Source organism: Cynocephalus volans, chromosome 3, assembly GCF_027409185.1.
Source record: "Cynocephalus volans isolate mCynVol1 chromosome 3, mCynVol1.pri, whole genome shotgun sequence".
NCBI lineage: Eukaryota > Metazoa > Chordata > Mammalia > Dermoptera > Cynocephalidae > Cynocephalus > Cynocephalus volans.
Genome location: NC_084462.1, coordinates 135,719,772 through 135,743,694, shown reverse-complemented (window position 1 = coordinate 135,743,694; position 23,923 = coordinate 135,719,772). Strand labels below are relative to the sequence as shown.

At 34.0% G+C, this 23,923-nt stretch overlaps 1 protein-coding gene across 3 annotated transcripts in view; it reads left to right on the top strand.

Annotated features, from left to right (window-relative positions):
* Nucleotides 1-23,923, top strand: part of TXNDC16 (thioredoxin domain containing 16) — a 97,308-nt gene that overhangs the window by 72,557 nt on the left and 828 nt on the right. For all 3 annotated transcript variants that reach the window (XM_063090171.1, XM_063090170.1, XM_063090172.1), the window contains 6 exons: nt 5,798-5,966; nt 6,301-6,437; nt 9,592-9,676; nt 11,268-11,406; nt 16,670-16,830; nt 18,182-18,372. In XM_063090171.1, the coding sequence (XP_062946241.1) occupies nt 5,798-5,966; nt 6,301-6,437; nt 9,592-9,676; nt 11,268-11,406; nt 16,670-16,830; nt 18,182-18,372 (882 nt within the window). The remainder of the gene's footprint in view (nt 1-5,797; nt 5,967-6,300; nt 6,438-9,591; nt 9,677-11,267; nt 11,407-16,669; nt 16,831-18,181; nt 18,373-23,923) is intronic.

The window sequence follows — 23,923 nt, the reverse complement described above, 5'->3', positions numbered from 1 at the left end:
AATGAACCATTTCTTTCATTTCCCAAACATTTGATACAACTTTTGATTATTTTATTAGCCAGGGAAGGGGTAATTAAGCCTATAGATAATGTGATTCCTAATCACTTTTTTAAAAAGCAAATCCTGTTATTCACTTTCAGATTTTCCTTTATAGTTGCAATCTATGTACAATTTTAAGTTTCCTCTTTTAGGGTTTTCAGCCTTATTGGCAAATAATTAGAAGAAAGGAAAAGAAGGAGAAAATACAAACCATAAGAAATAGCAATTATATAATGTCCCTGAATAATATAATTAATTATCCCTCCCAACCCATTTTGTTAGATACCATATGAAAATGGAAAAAGATTCCCTTCTTTCTTCCCTACTAATCAACAGATAAAGAGACTACCAGCTCCGTCAATGCAAGGGCTCTGAGTTGTATGTGTTTGTGTACTGAAAAAGCAGATAACCTACCCAGGACTTGCTTTCATTTTCATTCAGTATGTTCTTTATGAATAACAATCCTTTTAGTAATTAGATGTCAGATAAATGAACTAGTTTGGAAGTTCAATGGACTTAATGTAGAAATGCATAGTACAGGTAATTACAATGTTTTGTGTCTGTGTTGAAATCCATACTATAACTTTGTAAATTAGGAAAATAATGTAATACTTGGAGCACTTAGTCCTCTAATCTGTCTTTCATGGTGATTTCTTGCGAAAAAGCCATTTTTCATCTCTTAGTAGTACAAGAGGAGAAAAAAAATGTTTTATTCAGTCACAAGGTGGCAGCAAGTGCCAAATTTTATACTTCCATAGTCTCTCTAAGAATCTATTTTTTTCCTTTAAATTAGTAACCCTATTTGAAATTACTTCATTGATAAAGTATATGGGGTGCAATACTATAGGCATCTTAGAATATAAGACTGTTCCAATTGAAACATGAGTAAATATTGAAACCATTTTATAGGAGAGAAAATAAATTTTTTAATTTGATAACTTCAATATAAGTAGCCTCACCTTTTAATGACATGTCAGTATTATTTTTCTAGTTTTAAAGATAACATTGAAGTTTTCAATTTCAACTGTGGGGACAAAGGAATAACAACATTTTTAGCAGTAGTGGACATGTTGAAGATGCTTATTGAAGGGAAAGAACTGCATCTGTAACAACACTGTAATCTGTACTTGGGTGGCAGTACCTAATACAGTACTCCATATGAACAAGCATCAGTAGATACATTGATGAAGTGATTGAAATAAAGGATAAGAGAACCTTGTAGTGAAGTCACTTAGCAAGTCTGATTTTGGAAGGAATAAGGATTTATCTTTGTTTATATGCTCATACAATATTCAGGTATTAATATATTTTAATGTACAAATTTTAAATTTGTTTATGAAGAAATATCAGTGTACATTCCACACATATTTATCGAGTACATACTATGTAACAGACATTGTACTAGGCAGTGGGTATATAGTGGTGCATAAAACAGACCAGACTCTGCCTGTATTATCAAGCAGAATGTTAGCACTAAATCTCAAGTGATAAGTTATTGCACTTATGAGATATAATCAGGAATCTTTTAAAATATAAAAATGAATTTTTAATATTAAAAACTTTAAGTGATAAAATATTAAACTATTACATTTCACAATTTTAATCATATGGTTAGGTTACACTTAGGCTATATCCTAAATTGATAGGCAAAGATTTTTTCTGCGATCTAATATGACATTAAAGTTTATTTTTTGTTAGAATTTATTTCTTCCTTTTGGTAGCTGAGTTGTATGGTTCTTGTTTTATTTAGTGTTTGATTTCTTTCCATCCAATGATTTACATATTTTAGAGAACTTTACATATTTTGTTATGTAACAAGTAGAAATTTCAGTTTGAGATTCTACTGTGTGTATGCTTAGGAAGAAAAGAAGTTATAATATTTAGACAGGATGGGTACCTGAAGCCCCAGATGAGTCTCACATGTGTCATTTGTTCACATGCATATTGGTGCTTCATGTACAAGGACTGCTCTAGATGCTGGAAAATCAGTAGTGAGTAAAAGAGACACAGTCCCTGCTCTCATGGAGCTCTCTTGGTACCAACAGACATTAATCAGATAACCACACAAACGAGTATATATGAGGGGACTTCAAAAAGTTCATGGAAGAATGGAATTAAAAGATAAAAGTAAAACATATTAACTTTATTTCTCACCATAAGCTCCATCAAGTTCAAGAAATTTTTGTAAGCCACGATACCAGCCATTTAGTTCTTTCCAAAAGAACTGAGGGTCCGGGGAATTTAACCATGTCAATGCAGTTTTTTTTTTTAACATTATTAATTGAAGAAAAATGGGTACCCTTTAAAGATTTTTTAAGATTAGGAAACAAAAAGAAGTCAGGAAGAGCCAAATCAGCACTGTTAGGTAGATGCCTAATGATTTCCCATCGAAACTCTCACAAAATTGCTCTTGTTTGATGAGAGGAATGAGCAGGAGCACTGTGGTGGTGAAGATGGACTCTTTGTTGAAGTTTCCCAGGTGTTTTTCTGCAGCTTTGGCTAACTTTCTCCAGACACTCTCATAAGTAGATGTTATCATTCTTCAACTCTCTAGAAAGTCAACAAGCAGAATTCCTTGAGCGTTCCAGAAAACTTTTGCCATGACCTTTGCTCTTGATCAGTCTGCTTTTGCTTTGACTAGACCACTTCCAGCTCTTGGTAGCCACAGCTTTGATTGTGCTTTGTCTTCAGGATCATACTGGTGAAACCACGTTTCATCTCCTGTTACAGTTCTTCAAAGAAATGCTTCAGGATCGTGATCCCACTTGTTTAAAACTTCCATTGAAAGTCTGCTCTTGTCTGCAACTGATCTGGGTGCAACCATTTTGGTGCCCATTGAAAGGAATGTTTGCTCAACTTTAATTTTTCAGTCAGAATTATGTGAGCTGAGCCAACTGAGATGTCTGTGGTGTTGGCTGTTGTCTCTGCTGTTAATCATTGGTCCTCTCTGATTAGGGCATGAACAAGATGAGTTTTTTCCTCACATCCTTTACATGGATGGTCTGCCACTGTGGGCTTTATCTTCAGCATCTTCTCCTTTCTTGAAACAAGTTATCCATTTGTAAACTGCTGATTTCTTTGGGGCATTGTCCCCATAAACTTTTCTCAGAGCATCAGTGATTTCGCCATTCCTCCACCCAAGCTTCACCATAAATTTGATGTTTGTTCAATTTTAGCAGAATTCATGTTGCTCTGGTAGGGGCTCTTTTCAAACTGATGTCTTATTCTTCCTGGTGCCTGACTAGATCCTGTTCAGACATGTTGTAAGAAGTTAGTATGAGTTTATTTTGGTTCAAAATAGTTTTGTAGTCCATGCATAGTTTTTTCATTATACACATTTTCCACGAACTGTTTGAAGATTGTAATTACATAACAAATTAAGGAAAGGAGCATGGTTCTTTTTTTTTTTTTCCCCCTCTCTTGATACTTTGTTATTTATGCTGTTACTTTGTCAGATCTATTTTCTTTTCTTTTTTAAAAATTTTATTTATTAATTTTTTACATTCTTTGATGTTGCAGAGCAGTTTAGGGAAGGGGGAAGGAAATCGGGGAGAGGGAGGCAGGAGGAAGGGTGGAGTTGAGGCCTGTGGCACCTCCCTCATTCCTGCAGGGGAGACCAGGGACTTCTAGCAGTGTCTTAGTTATTGCTGGCCTGGGTGCAGATGTCAGGGGGCTGTGGCTGAAGCCCTCAGGGCCCCCCACCGCCCCAGCTTGGGAGCCCAGGGTGCTTTTTGTGGCTGCTTGATAGTTGGCACTGGGCTGGTTGTGGGGGTCGGGGGCCATGGCTGAAGGCCCTCTGCCCCCCACTACCCCAGCCCGGGAGAGCCCAGGGTGCTTCCTGTGGTAGCTCTGTGGTCATCGCTGGGCTGGTCATGGGTGTCAGGGGACATGGCTGAGGCCCCCAGCCCTCTTCTAGGTGTTATAGGTGTTGTTTGGTGATGTGAGATCTTTACTAGTTAAAATCAAACTTTGTCTCTGGTCTATGGTATTCTATTTTTTCTTTCAGTTCTGTGTTGGATTATTTACTATTCCTGAAACTTAAACTCTGCACTGGAACTAATTTGTTGTCCTTTGCTTATTTCTAAAATGGAGGAACTTCCTGTGGGGACCAGTACTTGAGCTGTGTGATTGAGCTAAATTGCTGCTTTGCCGCTGGTTCTCTGGGGAAGGCGTTTTGTGCAGCTCAGGTTTTAATGGTTGACTTTATAGGTATTTCTGGCTCTCATGAGATCCGGCACACCTGGGTTGTGTAGAAACTCTGGTCTGGGCCTGAGTCTTTTCATCGAAGTGCACCCCCTGCAGTTCTATATTCCTGACCAGTCTCCACTGAGTAGTCCTGTGCTGATTGGGGGCAGATCAGCTGTCCTTGCTGTGTCCCAGTGTTCCCCCAGTGGGCCCGTCTCCCCACCGCCCACACTCCAAACACTTCGTATGGGGCGGGCCATGCGCTGGTCCCTTCCAATGACTCACCGGCCTCCAAGTGGCTCCTTTCTTTCAGTTGTTGTTGCTCCTCACTCCTATGTGGGTCCATGGGAACCGTACTAGTAGTCTTGCTGGCCTGGGAGCCACCAAGGCCCTCTTCTCCCCTGCTGCCTCCAAGCTTTTTCGTATGAAGGGCACAGTTGTGGCTTTTGCCAGCTCCTGCTCCATGCACTCACCAGCTTCAGCCTTGAAGTGGCTGGGGCTCAAAACAGTCAGAGCGGTCCTTTTTTACTTTCATCCTGTCTTCTCACAACTTCATGCACTCTGTAGGTCTCTCCTCTTTTTCCCCTGATCTCTAGTGGCCCCAAGTTGGCTGTTGTTGCTTTTTAATAGTTGTAAAGTGGTTGATTTGTGGGAGAGAGTGACACTGGCGACTGTATGTTCCACCATCTTGACCGGAAGCCAGTATGGTTCTTTAAGAGCATATATCAAAGGAACTCGATGTAGATCAGGGTGTCAGAGAAAGTTCCTTTGAAGTAGATACACAACATGATAAAGACCTAACTCTGTAAAGGTTGGTGGGCATGGACTGGTACCAAAACTGATTTGAGGTTTGAAAAGTTATCTCTAGTGTTAGTGTAGAGACACTGAATTCAGGGAAGGGAATTAGAAGCCTATTGTAGTTATCCAGAAGAAATGACAACTAGAGTAGTGGCAGTATAGAGAAATGGACAGTAATTAGTGATATTTAAAATTTAGATGGCAATATTGAAAAGACCTGCTGACTGATTAGACATAGGGGCTTTGGACTGGGGAGGCATGAAAGATAATAGTTTGTTTTCTGAGTTGCACAAGAATGGTAACATTCACCTTTACACATAGGAAAATTTTGAAATAGTTTCTAATATAGGAAGGAAACCATATTTGGATTTAGACATGTTAAATTTGAGGAGAGCAAAAAGAGAAGGCAGTAAGGATACATGAATCTAAAACTTCAAGGGGGAGTCTGGACTGAAGATATAAATTTAGGATTCATTGGATTGTTGATGGTTATTGAGATTGTCTAGTAAAAGAGTGTAGAGTAAGAAAGGAAGGCAGCTTAAAATGAACCTGGAGGAACTCCCAACTCTACTGGCAGAAGAGCCTGCAAAAGGGATCAAAAAGGAGAAGCTAGAGACATAGGGGAAAAGCCAATAGGGGAAGGTGTTGCAAAAATCAAGGAAAGAGAGTGTTTGTTTCCTGATGAGAGATTAAAATAAGAATGGGATAGAAAAATATTGAAAAAATGAGTATTCTACATTAACAGTTTTAAAATGTGCATTTTCCTTTTATTTAGGTACATGCACTATGCTTCTTACTAGAGTAAACTGTGCAGATTGGTCTGATGTATGTACTAAGCAAAATGTTACTGAATTTCCTGTTGTAAAGATATACAAGGAAGGTGAAAACCCAGTATCTTATGCTGGTATGTTAGGAACTGAAGATCTGCTAAAATTTATCCAACTGTAAGTATTCAGCTTCACTATAAGATTTCTAAATTTTTAGGTCTGTACAAGTTCTAGTTCTCATACTTTCATGACATACTTTGAATAGGTTAAGGAGGATACTAGCATTGAGATCACAGAATAAATATTGATAAGGAAGTCTATGCATGTTCCATGACTTTTGGGGAGACAGTAATTTTGTCTAATGAGGCTGATTTTTTAAAAGAATAATATTATTTTTATTTTGTCAGATATTGTGTGTAATATATTGTTTACTAAGTTCAGTGTGTTTTATTTTTTTATAAGCTAAAAATTATCTGTAAAAATTAATTTTGAAAGTTATATATTCATCCAGCAACAGGATTTCATGTCCAGTGAACATAACATCAATTCAAGAAGCAGAAGAATATTTAAATGGGGAATTATATAAAGACCTGATCTCCTATTCTAGTGTGTCAGTACTGGGATTATTTAGTTCAACAATGACAACAGGTAAGTAGAGTTGAGCTTTTTAATTATACAATGTATAGTTAAATACTCATTGCTTAGTAGTTTGGTTTTTTTTTAAAGAATTTCTTTTTAAATTATAGAGAATTTTGAAAATACAGAGAAGTTTGCTGAAAAAATAAATCATAATCTAATTATTTAGAGATAAATACTGTTAAATTTTGAAATAGTTTCTAACATTTTTTTGTGTGTACCTATATATTGCATATTTATAATATGTTTTAATGTAATTGGCTAAAACTGTATGTCTAGGTTAGTATCTTGCTGTTATTTTATTTAAGATCACATTGGTGTATTATTCCCATATGGTTAATATTCTTCATAAACATCATAGCTGCATAATATTTGATTGAATGAATATGTATAGCAGAATATTTTTATTTATGAGTCTTTGTGTGTATTTTAGACTAATGTTTATGGATTCTCAATAGAGTAACTGTTTTCTTTAAATTGTATGTTACATGTGTTACTCATTTTTTAAATGGGGTTTTGGTGCTTATCTTATGAATTAGTATGAGGTCTTTATATATTAAGGATATTAAACTTTTGTCATTTTCTTCTAATTATTTTTCCCCAGTTTTTTGTTTGCTTTTTGACTTTGTTTAGTAATACTATATATAGCAATTCAAAATCCTTCTTAGAAAGAAAACCCTAGAGGGCACAGCTTTTAATGTTTATTTTCTCCATGAAAAATTGTGAAGTGAACAAGTCTCTATTTCACTCCTCCATTTTCCTTTTCTAATGTTTTTGCTCCCACTGTTGACTTTGTCTTTTATGTACCATAAGTGCCTGGTGCCATGAAGTTCTCATTTAGTATTTACACTAGGCCTCCTTCCAAGAAGAACTTAAGTCTTCAGATAATAACAAGCACAAATACAATAAAATCATTAAAACAAGGATAAGAGTTAAGCAATAAACAGTATGTAGAAAGTATAGAAAACACTGCAGTTGATCATAAAACTTAGCCCTAAGCAATCTGGTAGCAACCATTAGCAGAAAGATAAAATTTTTGCCATCTTATCATTATATAATAAATGGTGACATACAAGCTAGGATGCTAATTTATCCATAGAGAAAACTTGTTTGTAAATACTGAGTGGAATTTTTTATATTGCTTTTTTATACAGGGGATCAACATAAGAAACAGTGCACTTGATCATATTTCCACACAAATGATAAAATTTATATGTAGTCATCTCTCAACAAAAGTCAAAAGCATAATGTTAAATTATATAAAGGTAGTTCTGGTGTGCCAAAATGATGTAGTCTGGATATGATACTTTGTTACTGTTTCACTAGATTGATTGTTCCCAACCTTTTCAGTCAGGTATTAGTTCCTCTTTACTTCTTTTAGTTTTGTTTTTTTGTTTGTTTTCTGCATACATTTACATGACAGTAGCTAGACTTTCAACATCTATTGAATGAGAGAATGTAAAATGATAAATGGCTATTATTATGAATTTATTAACATACTAATGTCAATTTGTGTTTTACTAGTAAAAGCTAACTACTGATTTTTCTGAGCACTTATTTTGTATAAGATGTTGATTTACTGTTTATAGAGATTCTAATGGTTTTGAAGACATACAGTGTGAGTTCCATGAAGGCAGAAATGTCTCTTTTGTTCACTGGTATATCTGCCTGGCACCTGTACTGGAAAGTTACTATTTTTTATTTTGTAATCTATAAGTATCTTGTGGGGAGATAATCAAAAATTGTGTACATATCCTGTTTCTCATTATATTTTTGCACTCTAGTTTTAGAATCCATTGCCTGAAAGAGCTCTTACTATGATCGTTACCAAATGGAAATTTTCTAATTCCACAATTTCTTGTACATTTATTGGTTGGCATACTACTGTTAAGACAAAGCTTTCTCATTTGTTTATCAGTATGGATTCCTGAATTATTTTATTCAATGGATTATAATCAGTTACTATTATTAGTTTGCTCAAACTGTCCTAGAGTTGGTCAGTGGGAGCTCCTTCAATCTGACTCCTATGTCCTTTTGACATGTCTTCTTCATTCTTTGAATATGTCCTTTGGGCACAAGATGTTCCTAGCCTCATTCCTAGAATCAGTCATTTCTCCAATGAGTCCAGGTTTCTTTTAGTGGAAAATCGAATTCAGAAACCAAGATATAAGAGTTAGGAGTGCTTTCAGTTACTGGGGTGTTCTTGCTTTTCAACTCTCTCTGCCGACAGAGCTAAAAAAAAAAAAATGCATATATATGCAAGTGTGTGTATAAGTACCATTATTCAATAAGATGTGATAGTAGAAAAAGCAATATTGCTAATATATTTTAATTATGCAATTTGAACTGCTATGAATCCTTCATGCATGGATCTGAGGTATCGTTTGGCCTTCACTTGGCAAGAATACATCACTTTCATTTAACTGCATCTCTGCTCTTTTCTCATTAGTCTACAACAATTTAATGCAAACTTGCTTCTTGGTTATAAGATAGTCATTAACATGATCAAGAATATTCCATTATTTATGAAAATGTATTCAGAAATCTACAGAAAATAGTTTTTATTTTGAATATGTGTATTCTAGCAAATGAGAAAATACTCCTAACACCAATTAGTCAAAGTACAAAAGTAACAAAAGTACATTATAAAAAATGTAGGAAGTAAAAAAAGACACAAATTCCTGATAATTGGACAACTGTCACACAGACACTTAGAGGACTAGAATTTTAAATCTTCTGCTTTTTTTATGCATATAGGCACTTTTAGATTTTGTGATTATAATGTGTACATCATTTTACATCCTGCTTCTCTTTCCTGACTACATATAGGACAGCCGTCTCCATTTACATTGCCTTAGGAGTAAATTAAAAAGCAACAAATATTTATTCAGTAACTCTATGATTACAGTGCACAGTGCTATCAATCTTATAAATTACATTTACAGTACATTTGTTCAGGAAACTATTGCATTATATCAATTTACATTTCTTTAGAAATCAAATGTCATAAAATGAGCCCATTTTAGAACCACTTATTTATGTAAGGTGTCTGCATTTAAATATTTATCTTTGTAATTGATTAATAATGAAATACTGCTATCTATAAATCTGTTGAACAACACATAATTTTAAAGGTTTCAGATTGTTGTCTTGTCTTTGTTTACAGCAAAAGAGGATTTCACTGAAGCATGTAACTACCTAAAAGGATATGTTATAACTGCAATTTATTCTGAAGAAGATGTTTTGATACTGTAAGTTTATTGCTCTTCTAATTTTGGGGAGGAAGAAGTTATGCAAAATAATGAATTGCTTGTCTTTACACAGCTGATGAAGGAAGATGAGGCAGCAACAAACATAAATTTTTAATTTTCTTCTAGGAAGATTTGGGAAGTACCAGGCAGTTTAGATTCTTAGACATTCTTTTACTTTAGGCCCAAGACCCCCACAGGGGCAATATTGTATTCAGACTTTTTCATCCTCCTATAAAAATTTTCCTCTTTGGGTTCTATTACATGCAGTTTTGGTTCTTTGGATTGTCATAGTTTTTGGAGAACTTTATTTCTTGAGCATCTGAGTTTTTATTTGCCACCAATGTATGTATTTTAAAAATCAGTGCTTTTTTAGCCACTTAAATTACTTTATCTGTAGAAGATGGGGTTCCTATGGACTAATGAAATATTTTAGTTACTGTAGAATGAAGTACTGATCTGAAAACTTGAAGATTATTATTAATACACACTTCATTATATATTAATGGCTCATTTCCAGGTGCAAGTGGACTTGTTAAGCCCCATTAGTTTGTCTTTCTTACGTTTTGACTATCATATTCCTAATGGTGATTTCTGAGCTTACATCTTTCATCTTGAACACTGGTGACATATGCTCTTAATAATTGCACTTTTGTTCAGTCTGTGAAAGCAGTGACTTTTGAAAAGTAAATACTGAACTAGAAAATATGAGACCTATCCATTTGACTCATGGGTGGTCACCCACTATCTTCTACTCTGCTGTCATTCTGCATTTAACTATGAACCAAAAAGTGAGATCAGTAGTTTTCACTCCGCCTGGTCAACTGAGGGCTCTTCTAGGTGGTCTGAGCACTGGGCTCTCTACTAGTGCTTATAATATTAGAATGTCTGTACTTTGTTCTGGCACAAATTAAGTTTTTAAATATGACATAAATGTGACTACCTCCCTGGTAATTTCACACAAAGCATTTTTCCTATTTAATTGAGAGAATTTTCTTTAAGGTTTAGTTAGCAAAAGTGGTGGTGGTGGGTGGATTTGAATTCTTGTCTCAGTGGAGAGAGTACAGGCTCTATGTCTAGAGAACCTCATTTGAATTCTGTGTCTGCCATTTATCACTCTCTGAGTCCTCTTTCCTCATCTGTAAAATGGGATGATAGTGAATACCTTAAAATGCCGGTTAAATGAAAATGTAACTAAAACACCTAGTATAGTGCCTGACATATAGTAGATTTCTCATAAATGGCCATCTTATTATTCAGTCGTGCCGTGAGCAGTCTAAAAAGGCTGAGAACCATTCATTATGTTCTAAATACTATTTAGACATTTTCTCGACAAGTAAGTTGTATAGAAAAAAAATCTGGCTAGATTATTATCTGTTGCTTTCTTTTAGTCTAGGTTGTCAAGGCTCCCAGACTTTCTCAGATAGCCTTGCATAAAAGATCAGTTTATCTGGAAATTGAGTTCATTTTTTTCCCCTTAGCAGTAGGGCTTCCCATTAGCTGCCTCCCACTGTGACCTCTTGGCCTAATTTTTCATGTTTTTGATGACTTGCTATATTTTGGTTGTGAATTTTAATACTACCTTTCTCCATAGATCAAATAAATATGGTGCAACTCTTCCAGCTCTGCTGCTTGTCAGACACAAAGAAGGCAAAATAGAGAGCATTCCACTGTCCAGCACCCATGTGCAAGACACAGTTCAAATAATAACAAATGCATTACTGGAGACATTCGTGAGTATATTTTATAAAAGCATGTTAATCAAAATAAAACCTAGATCAGATAAAGATAGTATATATTAACATGATTTTCCAGCTTTTGCTGGCACAGGGCATGATGTTTTGTGAGCTGCTCTATTTTATTATTCACTCATTATGCATACAGTCTTTCTAGCCCACTGCTAAAAGTTTACATGTCTTGCTGAGACTAGTGTGACTGAAGGCCAGTTGAAGTGCATAATCTAGGGTGAAACTCATTATAAAGCATATGGATTCTGGAGAGTCAGACTATCTGGCTTCAAATCCTTGCTTGATTCCTTACTGGCTGTGTGTTAAGTTCTCTGTGCCTCAGTTTCCACATGTGTAAAATGTAGGTCATAATCGTACCTGCTGCATAAAGTTATTGTGAGTATTAAATGAGATATGATGTATACAGTGCTTGGTGTACAGGGTTTGGCCCATGGTAAACATTCAAATGTTAGCTGCTATTCTTATTATTTATACAGTTTTAGAACAAAATACTGTCTTATGAAAGGTCTTTTCTAATGCTTTACTTTGTATAATAGCAGATTCAGGGTTACAACAGATATAAACTGGATTACTTGATTTCAGTTGTTTTGTATTTATATTAAACATAGCTAGAATATTATAAATTTATACTTTTCTACATTTCTAAAGTGACACCAGGAAACCACTATTAACCAGCTATAAATGCTGAATAAATATCCTCTTGTGATTGTTTCTTATCATGATGATCTGAATGACATTACATTTCAGGCTCAAATAAATGACTGTAATCTTTAAGTCTTTTTGTGACCTCAGTTCTATCTCCTCTCTCCCCCCATTTAACTTATAGGTTATAATTAATCAAATCATTGAGTTAATATTTTCAGAATATAGTTTTTGAAATCATTTATTAAAGTAACATTTTTGTCTTTAACGACATGTGATTAAGTAAATATTGCCTATAGTGTAGTATTTATAAGAATTATTATAAGCCTTTAACTTTTTTTCAGATAATACAGAAAACTATGAGGAAGAAAATTACAATCAATCATAACTTCTCTAAACAAGTTTAAATTCAGAAATATGTTTCCCTGAACTTTAAAATCTGTCTATGTGTGTGTCTTTTTATATTAAGGGTATTTCCATCAAGAAATGTAGATATGCATATTTATTTTTAATGTCTGCATAATATTCTGGTGTACTAATGCACCATAATTTATTTAATCAATTTCTTCTTGATGAATATTTAAGTTTTCATTAATTTTTTTTTTTTTTTTTTTTTTTTTTTTTTTTACTCAGGGAACATCTTTGTAGATAGTCTTTGGTTGTATACATGATTATACACTTGGGGTAAATTTCTAGAATTTGAATTGCTAGTCCAAAGGATAGGCCCTTTTTTGAGGCTTCTGATAACTATTTTTGTATTGCCCTACAGAAGATTTGTATCATTTTACTCTTTTATCTCAGTCTATTTGGTAGATAAAAATCTATTTTTTTTCCTTAAGACTATATTCATTAATCCTGAGAAATTTTAGGCAAATTTAACTATCAAAATCCATTTACAAAATCTGTTAATGCAGATGTAATAAGCATTGTAACAGCGTTTTAACTTCACAATGTTTTGGTTTGCGGTATTCAATTAAATACTGAACAGCTATAATAAGATTAAATATTTTTCTTTTCATTTCTGACCTTTCCATAAATTCTAAACCCCTTAAGTGGTTATTAAAATTCTTAAAGCCACTCTGTGTTGGAGGTTTAAGTCTAGAGCATGTAGTGACTGCACACAAAAGCCAGATAGCAAGAAGCTCATCTCCTGGCCTGCACTTAGGAACTAGGAAGACTTTAGTTCCTTCATCTGGATGAGGAGGGGAAGTGGATGACCACTGAGTAAAGATTTTTTATATTGCATGAAATTTTTATTTTCATGAATCCAATGTCAAATTAGGCTAGATAAATAATACCTGAATCTGAAATACACAGTAATTAACTATAAAATCAATGATAACATCTAAGGTCATACTTAGAACTTTTTGTTTGGAAGTGGGGTTAGCATTTTTCTCAAATAAACTGAGTTCCTTTTTATGCTTTCATTGTAGACAAGTTAAGAATATTGGGACCCACACAATTATAGCCTCTTATATTCTGAAGTAGCCAAAGGTCACCTTCCAGGTATCACGTTTGATGACCTTTTAACTCTGTTTCTCTTTAGCCTCTCAGTAGCAATCAAAACTTTTGCCTAGACCATTCATTTAGTCTTAAAATTCTCTCTTCCTCTGGCTTTTGCAATTCAGTCATCTCCAGATATTACTTCAACCCTCTGACCACCCTCTGTTTCATTTATTGTCTAGAATTACATCATCACCTCTTTTTCTTCACTTGCTATGTTCTTTCTTTGGGAAATTTTATCCATACCCATAAATTCCACCATCACTATCAGCTGATGATTCCTAAATCTGAGTTTCTTTTTTTTTTTAAATTTTAATTTAATTTTATTTTGTCAGTATGCAATGTGGTTGATTATTGTGGCCTATTACTGAAACCTCCCTTCCCCCTCCCTCTTTCCCCTCCTTCCCAACAACCTCATATCTGTTCACTTGTCATATCAACTTCAAGAAATTGTAATTGTTTTGTCTTCTTCCCTCCCCTCAGTTTATTTGTGTATTTATTTATTTATTTTTAGCTCCCACAAATAAGTGAGAACATGTGATATTTCTCTTTCTGTGCCTGACTTGTTTCACTTAACATAATTCTCTCTAGGTCCATCCATGTCGTTGCAAATGGCAGTATTTCATTCTTTTTTATAGCAGAGTAGTATTCCATTGTGTAGATATACCACATTTTCCGTATCCACTCATCTGATGATGGGCATTTGGGCTGGTTCCAACTCTTGGCTATTGTAAAGAGTGCTGCAGTGAACATTGGGGAACAGGTATACCTTCGACTTGCTGATTTCCATTCCTTTGGGTATATTCCCAGCAGTGGGATAGCTGGGTCATATGGTAGATCTATCTGCAATTGTTTGAGGAACCTCCATACCATTTTCCATAGAGGCTGCACCATTTTGCAGTCCCACCAACAACGTATGAGAGTTTCTAATCTTCACTTTTCTTCTAAACTCACAGATCTATTGGTCTTTCTTTCCTACCAGATACAGGAAAGAGTAGTGTCCATCACTGGTTTTTCTTTTCACAAATTCATATTCCAGTTAGTCATCTTTTTAAAAACAGGTCTAACCATGTCACTAAACAGATACAAAAATCTTCTCAGTATTCCCAGGAGCTAGAAAATTTATCGAGGAATCACCCATCTGGTGTCACAGTCACCTCTGCCTCTTGCATGCCTATGTCTGGGATCCTTCACTCTCGCTGTTCCTCCCTGTCTGTCCTCATCATGTTCCCTGTATCTGCAATCCCTGTTGAAGCACACACATCAGTCTGTCAAGATCTTATTCAAGGCCCACCTCAAATATCACTTCCTAAAATTGTTCATGAATCCCCTTACCATGTTTTTTAGCTTGTTTAATTTTGAGCCAATAGTTTTCCTTATTGTCATACATTAACTTTTTTCATGGGTCATACCAGTTTGTATATCTATGTCCTCTTCTAAAGTATGAACTCTTTGAAAGGAGAGAAAGTATCTTATTTCTTTACCAATTTAGCACCCAGCTTAACATCTTGAACTTTGTAGTTCTCAATAAATTTTGAATTGAGCAGTGGTAGCTCTGTCTCACCTAATGCTTCTGCTGGCTTAGTAAGATCTGTCAATATTTAGGAGGGGGATATAACTCATGGAGAAGATTAAAAATTGATAACACAAGAAGACAACATAGGGGGATTTGGAGAAAAAAGTATCTAAGATTAAAATTACGAAAGAGGAAGGTGTGAGAAGAAGATTTTCATTGTGAAAGAAAGAATTGAAAGAAAAATGAGAATTGGCTGAGGGAAGCTGCTTTGAGGAGTAAATAAGGGAAGGCATAGGCCAGAGTTTGGTGTTTGAGGATGAACCAGTACTGTATTCAGAGCTGGTGGGCACTATTAAAAGATAAAATTGTTCATGTGGATTTCTAGTGTGATCCAATGAAATGGGAAGCTAGTGAACAGGATGCCTGAGTTCTAGTTTCACCTCTTCCTCCTACTTAGCTTCAGCAAGTCAGACTCTCTATGCTGGTTTCTTCATCTGTCAGCTAGAGATTATTTATCTGATAGGGGATAATCTGTCTAGCTCACAGGTATATCCAGAAGATGAAATAACACAATATATATCCACTAGTAGATGTGGAACTAAAAATGAAAATGGTAGAAGGCTTTACTATTGTAAGTAGTTGCTCTTTTTAATCCTAACCTATTCGTATCGTTCGTTGCTCTTTCCAATTCTTCTTACTAACAGCCTAGACAAATTGTCTTCTACAAACATATTTTTAAATGGTTATATCTTTTAGTAATAAAAATAGTAAAAGGATTTAATTTCTAATTTGTTATTAAGTTCTTCTTTCAGTTATTTTAAACTCAAAAGAAATGAGATTGGGTTTCCCCCCTCCCAAAATGGCAGACTAGAGGTGCCCAACATGCAAGAAATGAGATTGGCTCTTGGATTTGTTTTAGCATACCTTGTTTATTTTAATTATGCTAAAAATCCATAATATTGGAAAAAGTTTTATTCTTTTTTTTTTTTTTTTTTTTTTTTTTGTCGTTTTTTCGTGACCGGCACTCAGCCAGTGAGTGCACCAGTCAGTCCTATATAGGATCCGAACCCGCGGCGGGAGCGTCGCCGCGCTGCCAGCGCAGCACTCTACCAACTGCGCCACGGGCTTGGCCCAAGTTTTATTCATTTTTATTTTCAGTAACCATAGACTTTAAAAGAAAGATTATATCATTAAAACTCAACTTATTTTTTTTTCAAAAATTTTGTTAGAGGAAAAATATAACAAGAGTTTTGTTGGTCATGTGTATACTGGCAAGTCTGGTTAAGATTTTAGCATAAGAAATTATTACAGTGTTACATCCTTGTAAAACAGGGAACTCCTTTAAATTAATTTGTTCTCAAATCCTATTAGTAACTTTATTTTGCAAATAATCCATTAAGATGAGGTGGGATTGAGTAATAAATGCTTGAGATTCATAGTTATTAATTAGTATAGTAAAATCTCAACTCAAATGAAATGTTTGAATTACATTTTACAAACTAAAATTCCATATATGATTAGAACATTATTTTCAATTTTCTGCATCATACTCCCCTGTGTATTTTTTTGGTTCTTTTCTTTCAACAGCCAGAAATCACTGTGGAAAATCTTCCCACTTATTTAAGACTTCAGAAGCCATTACTTATTTTGTTTAGTGATGGCGGCATAAATCCTCAGTATGAAAAAGCAATATTGACACTGGTAAAGCAGAAGCTCTTGGATTCACTTACTCCTTGCTGGTTAAATCTGTATGTATATTTTTATTTTTTTTAATATGTAAGAGGCAAAGGAAGTATGATTATTACATTTTCATTGGGAAATTAAATTCTCCAACTTTACCTTTGGAGTTAATATTATAAGACCCAATATGTCATCATGATATTTTAGTAACTAAATTCCCTCAGACAGGGTCTGAGATCATCTTATTTTAGATTGAATTTTATTCTATAATAAATTTTTTAAAGTAATATTTTTTCTGAAAATATTTTTTGAGAAAATTTGGCAAATACATAAAAGTGAACATTGTGATATTTTTGCCTTTTCCTTCAGTTCCTTTTTCTGTACTTCTATATTTTTGAAGTTCAGCCTATAATGTCACAGAAAGGTTTCAGTGCATTCATCAGCAATATTTGCTGGTGTGTTTTCTAGATGTAAGGCTTGAGTTACATTTAATGTCTGTGAATACAGTTTGCATATACACACTATCCCTTGTTCAGATTCATCAGATGAAAAGCATATTTTTTTTAACTCAGTTGAAAAATTACAGAAATGGGGCAGTGTACATTTGTGCTGTAAAGAGTTGCATTAACAGTACATCCTTCTGCTTGAGGTAAAATTTTTCCAGGTAATTATCATTGTAGGTATTTAAGAGTAAAATAGTATTTTACATAAAATAGAATGTGCTGCGTTAAGAAAACTAGGTATCTTTAACTTATGGTTTTCTTGTATAAATATAATTATTTTTCGTCTCTTTACTTTGAAAATAGTCCCTTCTTTTTCCTGAGGAAAGGCACAATTGCATTTGGAAAAGATTTATAAATATAACTACCTTATTTTCTTATAGTTACATAACCATTTCATTTTTGAGCTGACATGTAATCAGATAATTGACTAAACCAATAGGAAAGAACCTGTTAATTGTGTGAAACCTAAATTGACAAGCCTTTGACCTATGCCTGATTTTCATTAAAACTGTCATTAGCTGTCTTTTTTTTCTCTTAAGACAGTGCCTATGTTAAAAGGCAACTTTTTTAGTGAGAAATTGGTAAAGGGCCACAAGAAATGATTACATTGTGTAATGTTGAATATACTAATTATCCTGATTTGAGCATCATATATTGCACACAGATATTGATATTCAACACTGTACCACATAGATACGCACAATTATGTTTCAATAAATTTTTTAAAAAGTAACTTTTTAAGAATCCAATTAGTAATAACATAGTCATAGACCTTTTAGTTTTCAGGACATCCTTTCGCAAAATAAACTTATTGGCATGATACTATTTAAAGTTTAATGTCCTACAAACTATTGTTTTCATTATTTTATTATAGAGAGAAATATTAATTAATGTGTTCAATTATTCCCTTTTGTAGAAAGAACACTCCTGTGGGGAGAGGAATCTTGCAGGCATATTTTGACCCCCTGCCTCCCCTTCCTCTTCTTGTTTTGGTGAATGTGCATTCAGGTGGTCAAGTATATGCATTTCCTTCAGACCAGGCTGTAACTGAGCAGAACCTTGTATTGTGGCTTAAGAAATTAGAAGCAGGACTAGAAAATCACATCAGTAAGTTTTCTGTTTTGTTTAATACACACACTTCTGCATTTTGTTCCATAAATTTTAAACTTTAAATATAGCTCATGAATGATAGAATGAGTTGCATTGTAGTGTTTGTAAGTGTCCTACATATCAATATGCTGATAATATTGTCCATGGGACAGTTTCCAGTCGTGAGGCCAGTGGTGCAAGGCCTCAGTTGGAGACAGTCGGCTCACCTCTGGAGGCCGCCTTCTTCTCTTGAATTTTAATTCAATGAGTCCACATCGCTTGTATAGATCATCAGTGTCTTCAAACATATGATATTTGTAATTTATCCTGTTTTAAAAATTTGTTGCACCGTGAGCATTGGCTTACTGAAACATAAGTCCTTCGTACTATTTTTATAAAACTTAAAATTGTAGATTTTACAAGACAGTTTTTACATGGCTTTTTCATATGCATGTTTCTTTCTGTAACTACAAGCAAATATGCAGTTTTATGGAAAGAGAGAACATTTTACAAATACTACATTATTATTATTATATAAAATTCTGGTTCTAAGTATTCTAAAAATGTGTATCTCAAACTGAAACTATTTCTTGGTTTCTCCTTCAACATTTAGTATTACTGCTTTTGTTGATCTACTCTTAGTATATTCTACTCTTAAATCAACATTTACTATTACTGCTTTTGTTGGCTTTTACATTTTAGGCCAGTTACTTAAAGAAAGTTACTGTTGGAATAAAAATAATAGCCAATATTTATTGAGAATGTGCTCTTTTCCAGGTAAGGTGCTAATTATATTTTAGGGATTATCTGATTTATTCTCACAACAGCATCAGAATTCTGGGTGTTGTTATTATAATCTTTTTCCATATAGTAAAACTGAGACACAGGAAGGTTAAGTAACTTGCCAAAGGTTATTCAGCTAATAAATACCAGAGCAGGGATTCAAACCAAACAGTCTAACTGCAGAACCCCTACCCTTAATCGAATTGCCTAAAGTATCTAATGTTGTCATTTTGCTTGTTTTATTGAATCTCCAAGTGACCATGTAGTTGAAATAGTCTTTGTAGTCACCAAGATTGTCAGGTGATAATTGATTTTGCATGGATTTTATCTAAACTCTATAACTGTTCAGTCTAATCTATATATATAAATACTTGTGGGAAGAATTTCTGCTTAAAGAAATAGCATTCTAATAAGTGTCACTGCTTTATATTAAATTTGAATAACAATAATAGCTAGCAAAAAGTGCATTTCATGAATTATTTCATCTAGTCCTCGCGAGAAGCATATATGGTAGGTATTATTACCCACAGAAAATAAGTACCATTGTATTACATTTTATTAAATTTAACAATAATAATAGCTAACATTTATTGAATGCTTTCTAGATGTCTAGCACAATGCTAAGTGATTTACATGCATTATCTCATTTAACTCTTACATATTTAGTAATATGAAGTATTATTACCCTTAGAAGAGTTAAATAACTAGTTCAAAGTCATAATTAGCCAGTAAATGAAGAAGCTTAGATTCCGACCTAGATCTCTTTTACTTAAGAGCCAGAATTTTTAACTGACAAATGAAAAATTGTATATGTTTATGGTGTAAAGTGTGATGTTTTGATACATGTATACATTGTGGAATGACTAAGTCAAGCTATTAAATACACCCATCACCTCACCTACTTATTCTTTGTGGTGAGAACATTTAAAATCTACTCTCATAGCAATTTTCAAGTATATAATGCATTATTATTTACTATAGTCACCATGCTATAAAATAGATCTCTTGAACTTACTTCTCTTGTCTAACACACTTCATACTCTTTGACCAACATCTCTTCATTCTCTACTCCCCCTGGTAACCACCATTTTATTCTCTGCTTCTGTAATTTTGATTACTTCAGGTTCCACTTGAAAATGAAATTAAGCCATACTTGTCTTTTTGTACCTGGCTTATTTCACTTAACATAACATCCTCCAGGTTCATCCATGTTGTTACAAATGACAAGGTTTCATTCTTTTAAAGGATGAGTAGAATTCCATTGTGTGTATGCCACAATTTCTTTATTCACTCACCCGTTGATGAACACTGATGTTGATTCCTTATCTTGGATATTGTGACTAGTGCTACAGTGAACAGGGGAGTGAAGGTATCTTTTTGGTATACTGATTTCATTACCTTTGGATATATACCCAGAAGTGGAATTGCTGGATTATATAGGAGTTCTATTTTTAATTTTTTGAGGAAGTTCCATACTCTTTTCCATAACGGCTGTACTAATGTATGTTCCCACCCAACAGTATACACGGGTTACTTTTCTCCACATCCTCACCAACACTTATCTTTTGTCTTTTTGATAATAGTCATTCTAACAGGTGTGAGGTGATCTCTCATTGTGGTTTTAATTTGCACTTCCCTGATGATTGATGATGTTAAGCACCTTTTCATATACCTGTTGGACTTTTGTATGTCATCTTTGGAAAAATGTCTTTTTAAGTCCTTTGGCCAATTTTTAATTGGGTTATTTGTTTTTGTGCTATTAAGGTGTTTGAGTTCCCTACATATTTTGGATATTAAACCCTTATCAGATGTATGTCTTGCAAATATTTCCTTCCATTCTGTGGGTTGTCTCTTCACTTCACTGATTGTTTCCTGTGCTGTGCAGAAGCTCCTTAGTTTGATGTCCAACTTATTTGTTTTTGGTTTTTTTGTCTGGGCTTTAGGTGTGATATCCAGAAAAAAAAAATTATCACCTAGGCTGATGTCGAGGAACTTTTCCCCTATGTTTAATTCTAGTCACTTATTTTAGTAATTTCAGGTCTTACGTTTAAGTCTTTAATCCATTTTGAGTTGATTTTTATATATGGAATGAGATTAGGGTCCAATTCCATTCTTCTGCATGTGGATATCTGGTTTTCCCAACACCATTTATTGAAGAGACTATCCTTTCCCCATGTGTGTTCTTGGCACCTTTGTGGAAGGTGAATTGACCATAAACGTGTGGGTTTATTTCTGGGCTCTCTATTCTATTCCATTGGTCTGTGTGTCTGTCTTTATGTCAGTAGCATGCTGTTTGATTACTATAACTTTGTAGCATGTTTTGAAGTCAGGTAGCATTAGGCCTTCAGCTTTGTTCTTTTTGCTGAAGATTGCTTTGGCTGTTTGGGGTCTCGTGGTTCTACACAAATTTTAGGATTGTTTTTTCTATTTCTGTGGAAAATGTTATTGGAATTTTTACAGGACTTGCATTGAATCTGTAGATTGCTTTGGGTAGTATAGATATTTTAACAGTCTTAACTTGTCCAATCTATGAACATGGGATATCTGTCTTATAATAATATTTTGGTGTTGTTTCATGATGTGTGTATATGTAAACATATATGTATGTGTATGTATATGTCTTACTATTTTCAGTGTACAAATCTTTCACCTCCTTGGTTTAATTTATTTTTTGATGCTATTGTTAATGGGATTGTTTTCTTGATTTGTTTTCTGAATAGTCTGTTGTTAGTGCATAAAAATGCTGCTGTTACTTGTATGTTGATTTCGTATCCTTCAACTTTACTAAATTCATTTAGTAGTTCTAACAGTTTTTTGGTGGAGTCTTCAGCATTCTTTTCTTTATATAAGATCATGTTGTCTGCAAACAGAAACAATTTACCTTCTTCCTTTCTGATATGGACGGATCCAGAATTTTGAACCACAAAAGAATAGATCTTGGCCCAGAATTTATGATCCTGGCTTACAACATACAATTTCTAGTTTTCTGAAAACATAAGAATTTATATTGTGGTATGGATGTATATAATTTAAATAAGTAAACATGTAGTAACCTAGATCATTAGTATATTGAGCAGAGTGTGAAATTTGATGTAAGATAATATCCATAGATTTTATTAGATACCAGATGATTTGTATTATAATAATATTTTGATATTGTTCCATGACAGAGTACTGAAATAAAGAGGGGTGTGTGTGTGTGTGTATGTGTGTGTAAGTCTATATGTATATCTTCCATTGCAATTTTGTTAGTGTCTTTGCCAGCTCACCCTTTGGGGGGCTTTCATCATTTCTGTGTATCACTGCTGCTATTCTTAAATTATTGCTGTAGCCTCTGTAGCAGGGAAGAAGACTGAACAGTACTTCTCTGTGTATTGGGCCCTGCCCTCTGTGATAGCACGACCTACTCTCACCACTCTTTGGTAGACAAATCTTTGCCAACCATGATGCTCTGAGTTGGGGGTGAGGTAGGGTGGGTTGCAGGGACCTTCTGGGCATAGCCTAAATCTGTAACATGGTGCCACAGGTGTCTGCCTCACCTTGCTTGTTGCACATCTTAATTTCTGTGAAATTGTGGCCACTGGCTATTCTTATTTGAGATTTACACTTAACTTTGGTCCAGTTCCCTGGCCTTTCTAGGGCTTGGTCTTCTCGTCTATAAAATTGGGATAATAATTATACTTACTTTATCATGAAGATTAAGTGAATAATGCATATAGTAAAGGCTTAGTAAATGTTAGCTATTGTTATTATTATCTTTATTTATTTAATGAATAATGTGTTTATTACCCATACATGATTAGAGTACAGTTTTATTTGCAATTGAAAACATTAAGAACTTTGTTTGTTCCCTCAACAAGTAATTAGCAGAATTGGGATGTCAGGTTTCAGGCATTTTGTCATAGTCTCAGACCACTAGGCTGCAGTGTTTACTTTAAAAAATATTGCTAAATATTTGCTCTGCTTTAAAATGGACTTTCCTTAAAGATACTTTAATGTACATTTATCTGCATATTGCATACTAGTTATTCTTACCTATTCGTTACAGTCAAGGAAATATTTCACCCGTTCGTTACTTTTGAATCTGTTAACCTGGCAACACCAATCTGAAACATCAGTTTCAGGTGTAGCTTAAATGGGATCCCTGCTGATATACCAAGTACTAGGATTTCATATAATTGAGTCTGAATAAAGAAATTATATATCAATAAGTATAGATATACTGTATATGTACATATGCAGATTTTTGCTTGAGCTTTAGTCCACTCTAGGAAATTACAATTTATATGTATTTCCTAAGCTTTCAAAGATATTTATTTGATTTATGAGAGATACTCAAGTTTGTATTTTATGAGCATTTATTATTTTTTGGCATGTTACAAAGATTCTTTCATTGGAATTTATTTTTAAAAGATTTACTTTGCACATTTTTATATAGTTTATTTCTCAAAATGGTATTTTAAATGTTCCAACTAAATTCTAAAACTGTTTTGTAAAATCTGTCAACGAAATGGAGGAAAGTTAATTTATCTTATATGCATGTTATCAATTTTAATCAGTTTTCCTCTTTTAATAACGAGTATTTTAAAATAGTGTTAAGATTCACTGCCATGAAGCTCATCTAAGACAAATTATCCAATCACTGTCTATTTATAGTATAGTAGATTCCATAGCGATTTAAAATTATTTTTTGTCTATAATTATTTTTATAAAATGACTTTATTTTCATAAAATGTGTGGAAAATGTTAATCAAAAGCTTCAAAAACAGAAAATGATTTAAAATGT